The 16,634-nt window shown below is 34.2% G+C and overlaps 2 protein-coding genes across 2 annotated transcripts; both read left to right on the top strand.

Moving 5' to 3' along the window:
* The first annotated feature begins 185 nt into the window (after positions 1–185).
* On the top strand, positions 186–2,553 carry LOC110693126 (replication protein A 70 kDa DNA-binding subunit B-like). The gene is made up of 9 exons (XM_021870247.1): positions 186–343; positions 428–689; positions 782–881; positions 967–1,097; positions 1,170–1,248; positions 1,380–1,491; positions 1,561–1,739; positions 1,821–1,941; positions 2,031–2,553. Exons 1-9 carry the CDS (start codon positions 200–202, stop codon positions 2,166–2,168), a joined length of 1,266 nt encoding a protein of 421 aa, XP_021725939.1. The 5' UTR covers positions 186–199; the 3' UTR covers positions 2,169–2,553.
* A 3,306-nt stretch (positions 2,554–5,859) lies between these two features.
* On the top strand, positions 5,860–6,408 carry LOC110693101 (neurofilament light polypeptide-like). Its single transcript, XM_021870226.1, has 2 exons — positions 5,860–6,058; positions 6,137–6,408. Exons 1-2 carry the CDS (start codon positions 5,860–5,862, stop codon positions 6,406–6,408), a joined length of 471 nt encoding a protein of 156 aa, XP_021725918.1.
* The last annotated feature ends 10,226 nt before the right edge of the window (positions 6,409–16,634 follow it).

The raw sequence follows: 16,634 nt of genomic DNA, 5'->3' as shown, positions 1-16,634 counted from the left end.
GTACACCATATAATACTATAGTTATGCATAGACTTATGCCAAAGTTGCTTATAATATCATAAAATAATAATATTATGCTTTTCTGTTTATATAATACTATAATATTATACAGGTCCGTTACATGCATAGACTTATGCCAAATTTGTTGTAATCTAATTTAAGCACAAATGACTAAACTAATTGTCTTTGTATACTATGGATGAAACCCGAGTACACGCCTTTGAACAAGCTGTCACCTGTAAGCAAGGCATACAAAGTACGTGTGACAGTGAAAGAAAAGTCTCCTATCCAAACTCCTCCAAACAAGAAAAAATTTCAGAAGTTGGTTTTTGAAGATGAAGAGGTGCAGCCTTACCACTCTTCATCATTTCATAGTTATTAAATGCTTACAAATCCTATACATGACTTTTACATTTCCATGATACAGGGTAACAACATGAAAGCTACTTTGTTCGGAGCTGAATGCGACCACTTCCAAAAAGTCTTTGAACACAAGAAGAAGTATGAGATAGCTAATGCTCCAGTGCGAAAAATCAACCCGAAATTTAGTTCATTCCCAGGAGAATGTGAACTAACTTTCGGCGGAATGACTAAAATTCAACCTATTGATCGAACAGAGGGACCTGTTTTACCTGAATACATCTCCATAGCTGATGTACCAAAGACAAGTGAACCATCAGACTGGTTTGGTATCATTTAAACCTTATCTAACCTACACATAATAATTAAAAACACATCTGCCTCTTGACAATAATGTGCCTATCCATTACTTAATTGACAGATTTGCTTGGAATAGTAGTCCACATGGAAGACCCCCGACAAGTAGAATACAAGTCAGGCAGAGTAGCCGATGTACGTGATATCAGCATAGTCGATGAAAGGTTGCTACTACCCTTTTAAGGCCCCCAAATGCTGCCTGCATTATTATCAAAACCTGCATTCACTGACTTACATTTTGTTTTGCAGCACTGGTTCTCGCCCAATGATCATCTCTGCATGGGGACAATTGGCCCTTTCTGACTGTGAGAAGCTCAAAGACTGGGCAACCACTTTCTTAGTTGTTAGCTTAACTTCAGTGAAGCCTGCTACCCACAAAGGTATAATTTCCTCACCCTTTATCATTGTATACATCATGTAAAAATCAAGTATGCTTATGCAACTTTTCACAGGTTTCTCATTGCAATCAAGCGTGTCCACAACAATTGACCCAGCCCCCAGTGGTGAAAAAGCTGACGCTTTACGAGCTTGGTAATCCAACAGCTTTTTATAGCTAAAAACCATTTACACCAATACACATTCACACTTTATTGTACCTAATTCAAGCTTAGTATAAACTCCTATGCTTAATCAGCTATGTCTTTCTTTGTGTATATTGCTAGGGCCCATGCACATCCAGACATAATTAGTGATTACATGTCAAGGCAACTCGAATTCATGATTATTGGTGCTGAACCGGTTCCAACCACACTTGACAACATCAATGGCAAAACTGTGAGTGCACTCATACACAAATCCTTTTACTAGCTACCTGGTTTTGTATACTAACACAGCTTCATTCAGGTTGACAATACTGTCCAGGAAGAAATATACACACTAACAGTCACAATTCCAGATGCACAGCTAGACAATGTTATTGCTTATATTGGCTGCGATAATTGTGGAAAGCGTTGTGGCGTTGCTGCAAATGTGGCCTTCTTTTGCCCACATTGCCCTGACAAAAAATGCACCTCCACTGAAAGGTTCATTCTGCATTCTTATGTTGCACAGCCAACTAACCAAGTCGTAATGTCACTTACCATGATTTCATACCACAAATGCAGGGTCAACTTTACCTTTGATGCTGCAGATGACACTGGAACATGTCGCCTCACTGCCTTTGGCCAAGTATGCGAGCAGATATTCAAGCTCAAAACACTTGAAATTTTTGAAAGAAAGATAAAGGTTCTCACCCACACTTATCATAACCCTACATAAAATTATACCATGCAGCTAGCTATCCTGGGTATAACAACACTGGTTTTTGATCTCAGGATGACTGGAAAGACTTTGATCATGTTGCTGCAGCTCTGAAATCCACACTAATGCACATAATCCTTTACCCATCCCAAGCACTGAACAGGGCAGGGGTGCTGCGGTGGGTAGTCCAATCAGTTTCTCATTCTTCTTGAACACTTGTCCTGCCAATTTGCAGCTTCAAATCAGAACACATCATCCACGATAGCTCCGGATTATCATTTTGGATGTGTTCTTATTTGAGGCATCCTTGATTATCCTTACTCATATTTGCTACTCAAGCAATTTAACAAGCATTGTCTTTCTAACTCTGAAGTTATATCTTCTTTTGATAATGTTGGTCATATAGAGCAGCTTAAATCTGCTTAGAATTAGGCTTACAAACAATGCCTCTTTTGCTTGCTCAATCCATTGAATGGATTAAACAATTGCCTGTAGTTCAAACTTAATGCCTCTTTCATGGAACACTTTGTTCTTTAAATTATTGCAGGGATGCAATATCTGCTTATGGTTCAGCCTTGCTTATTGTGTGAATTTTGCTGGTTTCTTTATCACAAAAATGATTATTATGATTATCATTTAAATTGCTTTATTTGTGCATGTATTAGACACCTATACTCAATGAGTCAGCCATTTAGATCATTAAATCACTAAGTGCATCAATGTCCAGCTCATCTGTGCATATTAGGAACAAGGTAACAACTACTGCTTCCAGAATCTATGTATCTCCTACCCTGTAAACCATATTAACTAAACGATCCCCTAGATAATTGCATACTTAGCTTGTATATTTATAAAAATTACATATCACACTTTGCATCTCATTTGTTCAACACACCTGTTGCTTCTTTTGACTAATTGTTAATGCCACATTCTGTATATTCTTTAACTTTAGTTGCTCAGGTCACTTCATCAAGCTCAACATCTGTCTATTTTTCTTATTCATACTTAAAGAAACCATGTCACTTGCTTTCATCAAGCATGCAGAAGCTCTATACATATGTAAATAAGACAGTAATCACACTCATTGATAATAACTGAATAGGTAACCAATTTGATTTCACTACAATCTGAAAATACAGTAGCCAACAATTAAAAGCAATACATTTATGTAAAATTAAGCAACATGCATCATCATAAAATATCCTTCCACCATTCATAATTACTACTTATTTACAGAAAAAAAAAACCATGTCAGTTGCCTAGAATTGCTTTATACATCACTCAATAAAACCCCTAATAGAACTATCAGATCTTAGCAAAGTTGGTCGCGGTTTGTTGATTGCCAGCTTCCTGCCCCTCATTCTGCACCCCAGCCTCAGCATTCCCTTCCTATGTATTCTCTTCCTCACCTCCACCTTGATTCACCTCCTCCATCTCTGCATCACCACCAGCAAGTCTTCCTCCAACCCCACCAACATCCCTTTCATTACCACCTCCAGCATTCCCACCCACACCGCTAGCCCTGTCTTCTTCAACATCAGCAGGTTCTACATACCCAACATAACGCCCAATTCCTCCCATCCTTGCATATAACCTTCTACGCCCTTCACTTAATCTCCAAAAAAACCCAGACATTCGTTGAACACGAACCCTCTGAACCTCATCAGACAGAATTCTTGCTTCTTCAAGCTTACTTCTATACGCTACCCTTAAACTTGCCGATTCTTCTCTCTTAACCCTTTCCTGTTCTGCAATTGCCTCCATTTCTGCGTACAACACATCAAGGTGCGCTTCAGCGTCCCGCAACTCCATGCCGTCTACCATTTTTGCTTAGCCAAAGTTTGATAATAAAAAGTATAAGTTTTTTTAGATTGCAATTGTAACTGAAAATGTAATAGATAGCGAATTAATTTGCTAATCCCCTACAACCAGTGATCAAGATTTCAGAGAGAAAGAAGAATAAAAAAGAAAGGGGGAGATGAAAAACTGATGCAAAAACCAAATCAATTTAAAACCAATTTTTTTTAAAAAAACATATCACAAAAAATACTATTTACTTTTAAAAATAGCTTTAAGAATTTCCTCAAAAAAAAAAAAAAAAAAAAAACAAAATATAATACCTTTAAGAAAAAAGGTGCATGCCCTTTTGATTTCCAATTTTTATCATAATTTTACAATACCTTTTAAAGAAGCATATTATTATATATTCAACATTTTCACACTAATAAATAATATTGTTTAATTTTTTTTAAATTTTTTTTTAAAAAAAACAATTCCAATAATGCTTAGATTTAAGTTCAATGTACTTTGCAATGTTGATTAACTTAAATTTTGCCCACAAAATGAAAACTAAAAAATCTCTTAAATTGTGGTTAACAAAAAAACCAAAAAACCTATTTACCTTTTACTTCTTACCCAACCAAATGAAAACCCATGTTTTTTAAAAACATACTTCTTAACCAAACAAAACAAAAAAAAAAAAAAACCAACTTATCGACTTTACCGCAATCATATTGTAAGTCAATAAAAAGCCCAAATTACAGCTGAAGCCCAATTAGTATGAAATATGTTACAAAACTACAAATTTTTACAAATAATAAAACCCGCGGTAAAATGGTTGATCGATTACAAACAATTTAACAAAGGTAATTAGGACAATTGGCTTAGCAAGATGACAACCCTAGCAAGATTCACTTTTTAAAAACTTGTTTTCTTCCCATAGTGAAAATGAACACACTTTACGACTTCTTATGTTCTTTTTCACCCAACGCGTTGTGACTTTTGCATTATTCATCCCTCCTCCTTTGACAATCTTTGAAAATATTATTTTAGACAAAATATATCCATGTACACCTTTTTTAAAATATCTCACTAAGCAATTTCATAGTATGTTACTTTTACAAGTTTAAGCTTATAAAGAATTTTAGCTTAAATGTAGGTTTTTAATAAACAGTTATTATGGATTAAATGAATATTAGCAAAAAATTACATCATATTTTAACATCATTTGTTTTACAATAAAAGGTTTTACCAATGTTTACTTACATTGACCATTACTAATACCGAACCATTTGTCAAATAAAAATGCGCTTTTACAGTTTTTTGTGAGACGGGTCTTAAAATTAATAAAATTACACAGTTATTTTACCTTTAGAACTTTCCTATATTCCCAAATCGCATATGACATAGTAAAAATGAACGTACTTTACGACTTCTTATGTTCTTTTTCACTTAACGCGTTGTGACTTTCGCATTATTCATTCCACCTCCTTTGACAATCTTTAAAAATAATATTTTAAACAAAATACATCCATGTACGCCTTTTTAGAAATATCTCATTAGCCAATTTCGTAGTATGTTACTTTTACAAGTTTCAGATTATAGAGAATTTTAGCTTAACTATAGGGTTTTTTAACAAGCAATTATTATGGATTAAATGAATATTAGTAAAAAATTACATCGTATTTTAACAACGTCTGTTTTACAATAAAAGGTTTTACAAATGTTTAATTACACTCACCGTTCCTAATTTCTAACCATTTGTCAAATAAAAATGCAAATTTTCAATTTATGTGAGACGGATGTTAAAATTAATAGCTCAGCATACTTATACAATTCAAATCCCGATTTACACGTGTTAATAAATGTTGTGCATATAAGGAAATTTATAAAACGACTATTTTCAGCTTTAAGATTGTTTTAGAGCAAGTACACTAAAGTTGTACTATGTAAATCTATATTCTTTTACATGTTGGAATTATTGTAGAAACTGCTATTTGATTGGTCAATTGAAATGTTTGGGCTGCGTGGTCCATATATTCTGCTCTGCTTCTCTTGTCTGCTTACATCTTCTTTTCCTCTTTCCTTTTTCTGCAACAATCCTCTTTCTCTATCTCTGCAACAATGGCCAGCACTGACAGCACAGCTACTTCTGGGAAGGTCTTTGCACCGCCGACATGGAGACCTAATGAGTCAAGATCAAAAACAGAGAATGTCGCAAGCTTTCGTGCATATGTGTCGGAGATGACGGAGAAGATGAACAGTCATCAACAATTTCTAGAACAAGGAATTTCAAAAGTAGGGAAAAAAGAAAACGAAAAAGGTGAATCAAGCAAGAAAAGGAAAAGAGAAATTGAGAAAAATGGTTGTGGAGATTGGCCTGTCATAATTGTTGAATCAGAGAGTAATGACATAGAAAGGCATCCAAATGACGGAGGTGAAGCACAAGGGCATGAGGAGGATGCTCAAGAAAAAAAAGGCACTGAAGAAGATGGAAGGGTAAAAAAAAGCGAGTCAGAAGAGGAAGCTGAAGATACTGAAGAAGAAGAGAAGACCGAGGAAAGTGAGACCGATACAAATTCTGAAAGTGATGTGAATTCTGAGTCTGAAACTCAGAGTGAAGAAAAAGCTGCTATAGAATCTGATGATCCATTGGAGTTAGAGAGCAATTAATATGATACTGATGATGATGATGATGATACTGGAGCAGATTCTGGGAATTATCAGCAAGCAAATCAAGAAACAAGTGAAGACTCTTCAATGTTTGCTATGAAAATTCCTGATTAAAAATTGTCTCAGAGAATTAGACACCATTGTTGTTTTTTGTTTGTTAATGGTGTGGTGTTTTTTGGACAAATTTTAGAAGTGGTAGCAGATTTAAACTTTGTTAGGAGTTTTTTTTGTGGGTGATAGTTTATGGTTATTCTATTAATGGTTAGTGTTAGTAAATGTACTAATTAAGCATGTACCTAGGGTCCTGACAAATGTGTAAGCAAAATTATCTAATCAATATGAAAGCATGGTATATTTGCAAAATTTCAGACTGCCATAATAGAATATAATATACAAATCGTAGATGGAATACACAATCAAGAGTTACCAGTCAATGGAATTCAGCAGTGTAATGCAAAGCCAATGGAGAAAGCATATTTGATCATATTTAACCAAACTATCAACAAGTAGAAAGGCATATTTGATCCCATTAGGAAACACACAAACTTTATTACCTTGAAATTGAAAATACTCTATTACCTTGAAACTACAAATGGAATATATTTTTGAGACATCATAACATAGTGATAGAGAACTCTCTATTGGGAAGTAGGTAGTTATATACTTAAGCATATAATCTTCCTATTTATACATACCCTGTCATGTACCTCAGAATTTTCTCCTCTCAAAACTGGATCTTGCGAAAGCCATTAATAAGCTTCTCAGTTCGATTGCCCAAGGGTAATTTGAAGGCACGTCTTCTGATCCAAACCTTTCAATCCCTATATTCAATTTTCCATCTCCTGCGGGATCTTGGTTATTCATGTCTGGTATCTTCTTTCCAATTTGTACAATGCTTCCCATAGAATCTCAAGCTGAACCTTGAATGGCAGTCATACTACTTTGCAAGGATGCAGGGAGTAGACCTTGCCCAATTGATAAATCAGGAGCTACTCCATATTTCATCATCATTTTTCTCACTACCTAATTGTGCTTCTTACCAACAGGATCTCAGTAGCTTGATGTGTTTAGGCAACCCTTGTGAAGCTGAACTACGCCTAAAAGAAGAATTTACTGGTCTGGTGCATAAATGCTCTCTTTCCGACTAGACTGGCTTAGTGTTAGGCCATAATTGTTTTCATGAAAACCTAATGTAGTCCAAGAACTCATACACAGTTCTTCCTGCTAGATTTTCCCTCTCTAATAGTTTGATTCTTGGATGTCTTTGGTCTATTAATCTCGATACTTAAAACATGCAGCTATGAACCCATGTCCTATCTTCTCGGCTCAGAGTATTTTCGCCATGCCTATGGTCCAATTTATGCACTTTCAGCCAAAGTTGTCAGAAGTTTGGTTGCCTTGAGAAACTTTAATTTGACCAAAAATTTAATTTCACTGCACATCACTTGTTGTTATTTCAACTGATTTTCTCCATGCCTATGGTCCAATTATTTAGCAATTTTGATGCAGAAGCAACATATCAGTCAAATAGGTTACTAATGCATATAAGCAAAAGAAAAACTTTTTGCTAAATAATCAAAAAAGAGAAGTTGATCAAGCCAAGCAAAGCAGCTGCAAAGAAACCATCAAGTCTATTTTGGACAAAAAGTATGGCCATCAAACTACTGCTGATGCCGGACACTATGTAAATAATCCCAAACCTTGCAACAGACAAGATACCAAGAACAAGACCAAGAGCATGAACATATCTAACTTACAAAACATTTAGGGAACACTAAATAGGAAAAAAAAGATTTTACATAATCCAGCCAGTGTTTCCTATTTTCAGGCTGAATCAAAGCCAACCCACAAACCTTTGCCTAACATATAACACCCAATATTGCATTGTTCAATAACACCTAGACACAAACAAGTAATCACAGTCACTCACACTAAATAACAAAAACTAAATAGCAAAAATGAGGAACAAAAAAATTAAAAATTCAAAGATTAGCAACCAAAAGCATACATTCTAATATTAACAAATATTCAGCCAAAATACTTATGATCCACCACGATCATAAAATCAAACATGCTAGAATACTTAATCAAAATTAAAAACAAGTAACATTGTCTTTACAGATTTTAAAACCCCTACATTCATATCAACCTAGCCAAAGTACTTTTAAAAATAACTAAAAATGCTTAATCGGAATCAAAACCGTAATATCCATCATCGCTTCCAGAAATGTCAGTAGAGTCCGATGAATTGCCCTGCTCCTCAGCTTCTCCCTCTTCATCTTCTTGCTCCTCTTCAGACTCATGTTCCTCGTTTGCTTGCACCTGTTGCTGCCCCTGCTGCCTTGCACCAGCACCCTCGCCCCCAACAGCAGGCTCATCTTCTGCTGGTTCAACAAGTGCAGCAACCGTAACATCAATCACATGCTTCACCATGCTTTCATTATCGCTGATATCCATATCAGCATCCCCTGATTCAACCCCAGCACCAAACACCAACTTTGTGCCGCTACATTGACCCCTACAATCCTTCTCATTCTCACAGGCTCTTCATCAGTATCACTGTCAGTATCGACTTTAATTGGAGTATCGTAGTTGCTTCCGAGTTCAGGTTCCTTACCCTTACTTCCGAGTTTTGCCTCTTCAGCCTTGCTTTTCTTTCGAGCAACCTCATCACACTTGGCTATCTGTGCATCACAATCTTTCGTAGCATCCAACATTTCATCCATCTTCTTTGACGCTTGTGCTCGAATTTCCGCCCAAGCCACATACTGACCACGGAGACTATCTTTGCGCTTCAGCAGAAAATTACGGTACCAATCATCAAAGATTGTATCATTATCGCCATTTCCAGCCATTGTAAAACTTAATTTTCAATTGAGGATGAGAGAAAGAAAATAAAAGAGGAAAGAAAACCTTTTCAACTTTCACAGAGAGGAAAATGAATTTGGGGATATATGAAGATAATGACGACTCTTCCAATTCTTCCTGCAAACCGTCACTCACTCTTCCTAACATGTCTTTTCATTTGTCTATCATAACATGCAGAAGCACAAAATAAGTTGCAATGTTTCATACAACCCACGTGTACGAGAATACATTCGGATTATAACTTTACATATAAATAATTCAATTCCAACGATTTTAAAAATTGTTACAATAAATTTAGCGCATAGGAAAATCAAAAAACAAAACTATATTTAAACAAATTATAATTTCCCCAGCAACTTTAAAGCACTCATTTTTTTAAAAAACTCCTTTCCATAACAATAAAAGGCTTATTTTTTTAAAACAAAACTACTTCACTTTGTGTCACTTAAAATAAATAGTCTAACATATCGTATATCATATATAAAATCATAGTGTAATTAAATGGCTTTTTTACCAATATTATCGTAACATATTGTATATCATGTAAGATATATATAATTGTTTTTTTTTTTATAATGACAACAATAGTCTCCACTACATTTATGGTATGCAAAAACACCTATCCGACCAAATACTTTGTTAAAGGCATACCTATAAATTTATCACAAAAAAATATATGTTTATAATATATAGTTTATATAACTCCAAAAAATGAAAAAAAAAAATAAAAAAAATGATAACAACAAATTGACTAGAATTAGATAACAACAAATTTGGCATACGTCTCGTAGCTTTCTGTATTTTAGTCTACACCTGATTCAAATACAGAAATTGACTAAAATAACAATGATTTAGTACCTACGAAACTAAAATACAGAAATTGACTAAAATAACAATGATTACTTCCTTACATTACAATTGGCAACCACACTCTTTGCAATTCATCTCAAAATTTACCTTCCAAATTTGCAAAAGCCCAAACATTGGCCCATACCACAATGACAAATAAAAATATACAATGTTGCTATAATTTTTTCTAAATAAAACAAACAATTATAAATCAAATAATATATCAAAGTCCATTCAACCAAATCACCTTTTCACTTCACACAAAGCATCATTATTATTACTTATTTAAAACGGACACACAGATTTTTAATCTAAACTCAACACAAATTCGAAAAACTAACACGTAAAAGCCCCACATTGTCTCATTATATACAAGAAAAACATACGACGCTTCACACTAGCATCGCGCGCGTAGCGCGCGCGGGTCCGCCTAGTGATGTAAAATAAATCAAACAAGTATTTGATATTGCTTTTTGAAGGTAATTAGAGAGGAAAAAATGGATCTAATAAATTGCAAAGGATTTGAAATTGATAAGTTTATAATTAATATAGTCCAACGAGTAATTTAAAAAGGTTGTATGATGTAAAATAAATCAAATATGTATTTTATATTTCTTTTTGAAGGTGGTCTAGAGGGAAAAAAATTTAAAATATGAGAAGGGAAAAAAATTTAAAAATATGAGAAGGGACTACATTAATTATATAGTTATCAATTTTCAAAAAAAAATATATGAGAAGGGAAAATTTTTTTATAAAATGAGAAGAGACTGCATTAATTATATAGTTATCAATTTTGGAAAAAAATATGTGAGAAGGGAAAAAAAATATATGGTGAGCACAAAGATTTGATCCTTAAACCACTAATCAAAACAATAATGCAATTCACCATCTTAGCTAGAGTCAAACTATGATAAAGAGATACAAAAAATATATAATAAATTTAATTAAATTTAATAGTGGTACATTACTTTAGTGGTACATAGCGGTACGCGTCATTTACTGTAGAATTTTCGCTATTTTATATGAAGAAAAACTACAAAGACGAACATATCTTAATCTTGTTTATGTTATTAAAGTATGCATAATTGTCTACCTTACAAAGATGTACATACATCTCTTTTAAAAAAATTAAAAAAAAAATAAAAAATCCACAACAGATTTATATTATAGACGTACATGTCTGCCTTCAAAAAAAAAAAATAAAAAAAAATAAAAAAAAAAAATTAAACGTTTGACGTACGGTTATAGTGCTAGCATCAATGCATCATGTTAGCCATAATTCTAGGAATATACTAGTGTATATAAAATATTCTTTAAAGGTTTTCTAAAATTAAAAACAATTTTTAACCGCTAATTTAGATAAGTATGCATATATATCTACAAAGATTAACATATAAAAAGATTGCACAATTTATATTCTACGGTTATAGCATTATATCAGCCATTATTGCATATATATTCTACGGTTATAGCATTATATCAGCCATAATTATAGGAATATTTAGATACATAATATTGTAGCTAATTGATTTGTTCTTTAAAAAAAGATATGCTTAACCGCTAATTAAAATAAGAAAGCATAACAAATAAAAAGGATATGCTTCATAAAATTAGTCAAAGTAATTATTATGATAAAACGTTCACCACAAAGGATTATAAGATGAATGACATAGTAAAATTGTACATTATCCAAAAGAACCAATAGTAAAATTGTACTTTTTTTTAATCAAATACTCAAATGATATAAATAAGTAACTAGTCATTCTTAAATAATCCATTGTCCAGTTTGCTCGACTTTATCCGTCAGTTGAATTGGAACCTTTTTTCTCCTACTCGTGGGCCAAAATAGCTGTAACCTGTAAATGTTTGTCAAAGAAGATATAAACATACATGAATACATATAGATATATAATTAAACGTAACTAGTTTATGATAAGCTAGATTTTTTTTAGTCACTCACTTGGTCTCGTTGTTGTGTGTCCAGCAAACTTATGAAATACAACACACACACAAAAAAAAAAAAAAAAAAAAAAAAAAAAAAAAAAAAAAAATAGCAACAAAATAAGGAATAATAATTTCTCAACAACATACTCCGTAACTTACTGGCGTTGTATGCATTGGAGGGTTAGTAGTCATAAAATTTGCATATGTACCAATATTGGGTCGTACAACCTGCAAGGAAAAATTAAACATTTTGCTTCAACTAATTATTATACACATCATGTATAATCCTTGCCTTTTATAAAGGAATAAATAAATAATCAAATTGAGAAAATGTAACGTACTGGAGCCACATGAGAAGAAGGATTGTAATTCATATTATGTCCATATCGATTATAATCCTGTTTAGATAACCAAAAATGCATTTTAGTTTCATTTAGCATAATATTGAAACAGCGGCCTAAAAATTCGCTAAAAATCAACTTACTTGTGAAGAGCTAGCCATATAGTTTGACATCATTGAAAAGGGCATCCCACTTAATTGATATCGTTCCTATTAAAATAGAAAGACAATGTATTACAAAATAAAAGTATACACATATGATAAGGGAAGTTAATGCTTAAGTTAAATATACTCATATGAAAAACCAGTATGGAACATTAGATTGAAAAAGATGTTATTAATATATAGCTGTTCATTTGTTTGTTGACTTGCATTCTTCTTGTATTTCGTAGTTTGTTTGTCATAGTCATACCCTTTTCTATGACTTGGTTTTTTTCCTTTTCCTCTACGATCTTCTGGATCTTTGACATTTTGTTGATTATCTACATTTTCCCTTTGATTATCTCCATCAACTTCACCTCTAAGTGAGGGGTGTCTTCCATAAACTTTACCAAGTGTACTCACAATCCGGGGTAGTTCTTGAGATTCTTCAACCAATGTGAAAGTCTAACTAGCTAATACAAGAGGGGGGGTGAATTGTATTTGAGGTGAAATCTAAAAACTTTTTGCGGAATTTAACTAAATGAAATAATGACGAGAGAAGATATAGGCTTTTCTAAATTTCCACTATGTAATCAAACTCTTTACAAGTAAAGATTCAAACCCGTTAACAAGTTCCACAAATTAGGAACTTGTTCCCAACTCTCACAGAAGCATTCAGCAACGAAGCTTCCTTGACCTCACCTTACACAAACTCACAATCCCAAACCCCAAAGTACTTGAATACAATCTGTGATTACAAATACCTATTGCACTCAAGAATATATGAAGGAAAATAACTCTCTTTATGTTATTAGATGGCTACTGGAATTTTTATGCTCAAGAGTTGTGTTTTATTGAGATAGTTTGCATGAGTATTTATAGAGAAGGCTTAGTCATTAACCTCCACTATAATTACGTCCACATGCCAACACCCCACTAACAACTTGTGGATTTATCTTGACAGATGGTGATCATGAAGGAGGTTTCCTAGCCTTATCTCACTAATCCACTATCTCAACAACTTGATAAACATTAGCTATGATAAACCGTATAATCAGCGATTTTCACAAAGAAAACTGCTTACTAACTTTATCAAAAGTTTGTTTAAAAAGATTTTATTTTAAAAAGGATTTTATTTGAAAAGATAAATTAATTATTTATATTAAAACAACTAGATAATTATCTTTATTCGAAATTAGATAACTAGATAAAACTTTTATAAATTATCTTTTCCTTAAGAAATTATCTTTTAAAACTAACTTTTTAATAACATAAGTCATTGAGTTCCTTTCCGACTTCATATTATTGAGTGCTCACAATTAAAACTAGAACGTGAGATTTGCATGAGGCTTTTTAGAGAATGCTACTCCGCATCCAAGTTCCTACTCCGGAACGAACTTTGCTTGAACCCTTTATTCACCAAAGACTCAAAACATTCATTAGTCGAGTTTGTCAATTTGTCCATCAAAACCAAAAGGCTCAACAAATTCCCCTTTTTTGATGATGACAAACATTGACAAACTTAGGTAAATAAAATCATCCAGGCATGCAACAAAAATTTAAAGCGAGACATGAAAACAAAAAAGAGTAATTAAAGGACTTAGAGAAATACTAAAAAGTATTTATTTTAAAAAGACTGAGCAAAAGAAAAATTAACAAAGACTTAAAACTTAGATTACTAGGACTTTATTGAGTTAACTGAACTTAGCAAAAGTTTGTACCTTCGATGTGTGAGTTCCTTGGTAAACACCTTAGCCGCCATGAAGTTTGTCGTTTCCCCCTTTTGGCATTATCAAAAGATTGAAAAAAAACATTTTGCTATACTCCCACTAGACTACGTAGGGAATAGTGAGCTCAAATAATGCAAGGCAAAAATAAGTTAGGTACTAAATTATCAGCAAACACACACAATCATATGAAAAATACGAGCCAAGTTCCCATAGACGAAAATCAAAAGCAGGAAAGAGTAGCAAGAGTTAAGAATTACAAACTGAAATCCAAATGAAACAAGCAAAAGCAAAAGAAATTAAAAGTGACAAGTTCGAAATTGCAATTATGGGGAATAGGTAGGTTCATCAGCTGGGGTTATGGGGTCATTAGAAGCTTCCTCCACTTCTTCAAAAGCCATCCTGTTAATCGTCTCCAATATCTCCTGAGTGCTGTGCAGTATGTTCTTCTCAGCAGCATCAACCTTGTTCTCCATCCCAGTAAAACTGGTTGCCTGAGCATCTGCCACAGCCTGCACTTGGCGTTGAAGAGAAGCCAGCTGCTTTGCCATGTCCTCCAGCTTTGTGCACACCATCTTTATCAGCTGCTCCATTTCTGCTTTCACCTGTTGAATATCAAAAATAGAAGCATTTGTTCCAGAGAAGGCAGCAAAGCCTGTAGGCTGTGATGTAGGAAAAGCTAGGGTGGGAGAGGGAGAAGTCTGTTTTGGAGGTGAAACAGGAGTGGAAGAGGGTTTAGCTTGTTTTGGGGGAGAGTCATGAACAGAAGATGGCTCGGAAGCAAAAGGAACTTGTGTAGGGGTAAAATCAGGGTCAGAGTGATCTGAAGAACTAATGTCTTCAATAATCACAGGCTTTAGAGTAGAAGCAGCAGGTTTAACAATTTTCCTCTTACTCCTCCTGAGTTCCCCTTTATAAGGGAGGTCAAGACTCTCACTTTCTGAGCTAGATTCCCCCTCACTCTGAGTCTCCTCTTCTTTCTCAGATTCTGCCTCATGTGGTTCCCCCTCAGAAATTTCTTCCTCCTCTTTGTCTTCCTCTCGTTTTTCTTTACTTTCTTCTTTTTCAGATTCACTTTCCTCCTCTTCTGACTCACTTGTATCTCCCTCTACAACCTGTGTTTTCCCTTTTCCACTATTTTTCTCCTCTCCTCCTCTAGTCAGGAAAGTAATTATCCCACTCTCAAGTTTAAGGCTCAGGCGAAGCAAAGATTGTTCCGAAAGAATGTTCTCAGGTTTAATATAAGTGGGTGACTCACTTTCAACATCAATCCCAAAGGACTTAAACAACACAGTAAGGAGAGATCCATATGGAATAGTAGTTTTAGCAGCATAGAAAACCAAATGTTCAATCATCAGTTTTGGAAAGTTTATTTTTATTTTCCGAGCAAGACAAAAGATGATGGTTGCATCTTGTAAGGATACTGTGCTTCGTTTTTGCAAACGAGGAACAATGCCTCTCCATGTGAAATTGAACAATAATTTGTGAAGAGGAGTGAGTATGTTATGATGTGAAGTCTTGCTTTTCGGGTTTCCACCTATAAATTTGATTATTCTATTCTCATCATAATGCCCAATTTGCACAATTTGTTTGTGTTTTAGGTACGAACTATAGCCAGAGGTGGGGACTTGAAACAAGTTCCCTAAATATGCAACATCAAAATGAATGTGAGTATTTTTTACTGTAGCCGTGCATACACCATTGTTGTGTTTGAAAGTATTTTTGAATTCAAACAAAAGCTTAGGGTAAATTGGATAGTGAGAACAATTTTGGAACAAATGCACCCATTCTTGATAATCAATTAAGGAGATGAATTCGGAGAACTTACTTGTCGTACACCAGTCATAATTGATGTGATAGCCGTGAGTGTAGTTCCAAGATGGAGACTTTTGAGAGCTTCGCCTCTTTCTGTCACCTCCTTTCACGGTTGTAGCCTTTCTCTTTGTCGGAGCTTGAGGGTGAACGACGGCAAGTGGGACTGGTTCAGGGGAGCCGCCAGCAGAGGAAGGTTTCCGGGTTTTTGGTGGTTTCGGTGTTGAGTTTAGGTTGGTTTTCATGGTTATGAAGGTGAGTTGAAAGGAAGGAGAAGATGATTAGTGTGAATAGGAAGGAGAGAGAGTGAGTCCGGTTTTTATGAGGGTGTATGGAGAAGTTAATTTGATGTGATTGATGAGGGTGGATTGTTAAAGAAAAAAGAGTTTAATTGGGAAGGGTGAGAAAAAGTGACGGTTTATATGGTGAGGTAGTAGAGTAGTTTTAGGGGTAGTAGGATTTTAATAGGGTGAATTAATTGCAACTTTCAAACTTATCACAATAAAAGATAAACGTGTAAAAGATAAGAAATATACGGAAAGTAA

This window comes from Chenopodium quinoa, unplaced genomic scaffold, assembly GCF_001683475.1.
Source record: "Chenopodium quinoa cultivar QQ74 unplaced genomic scaffold, ASM168347v1, whole genome shotgun sequence".
NCBI classification, from domain to species: domain Eukaryota; kingdom Viridiplantae; phylum Streptophyta; class Magnoliopsida; order Caryophyllales; family Amaranthaceae; genus Chenopodium; species Chenopodium quinoa.
This window is presented reverse-complemented; position numbering and strand designations above follow the sequence as displayed.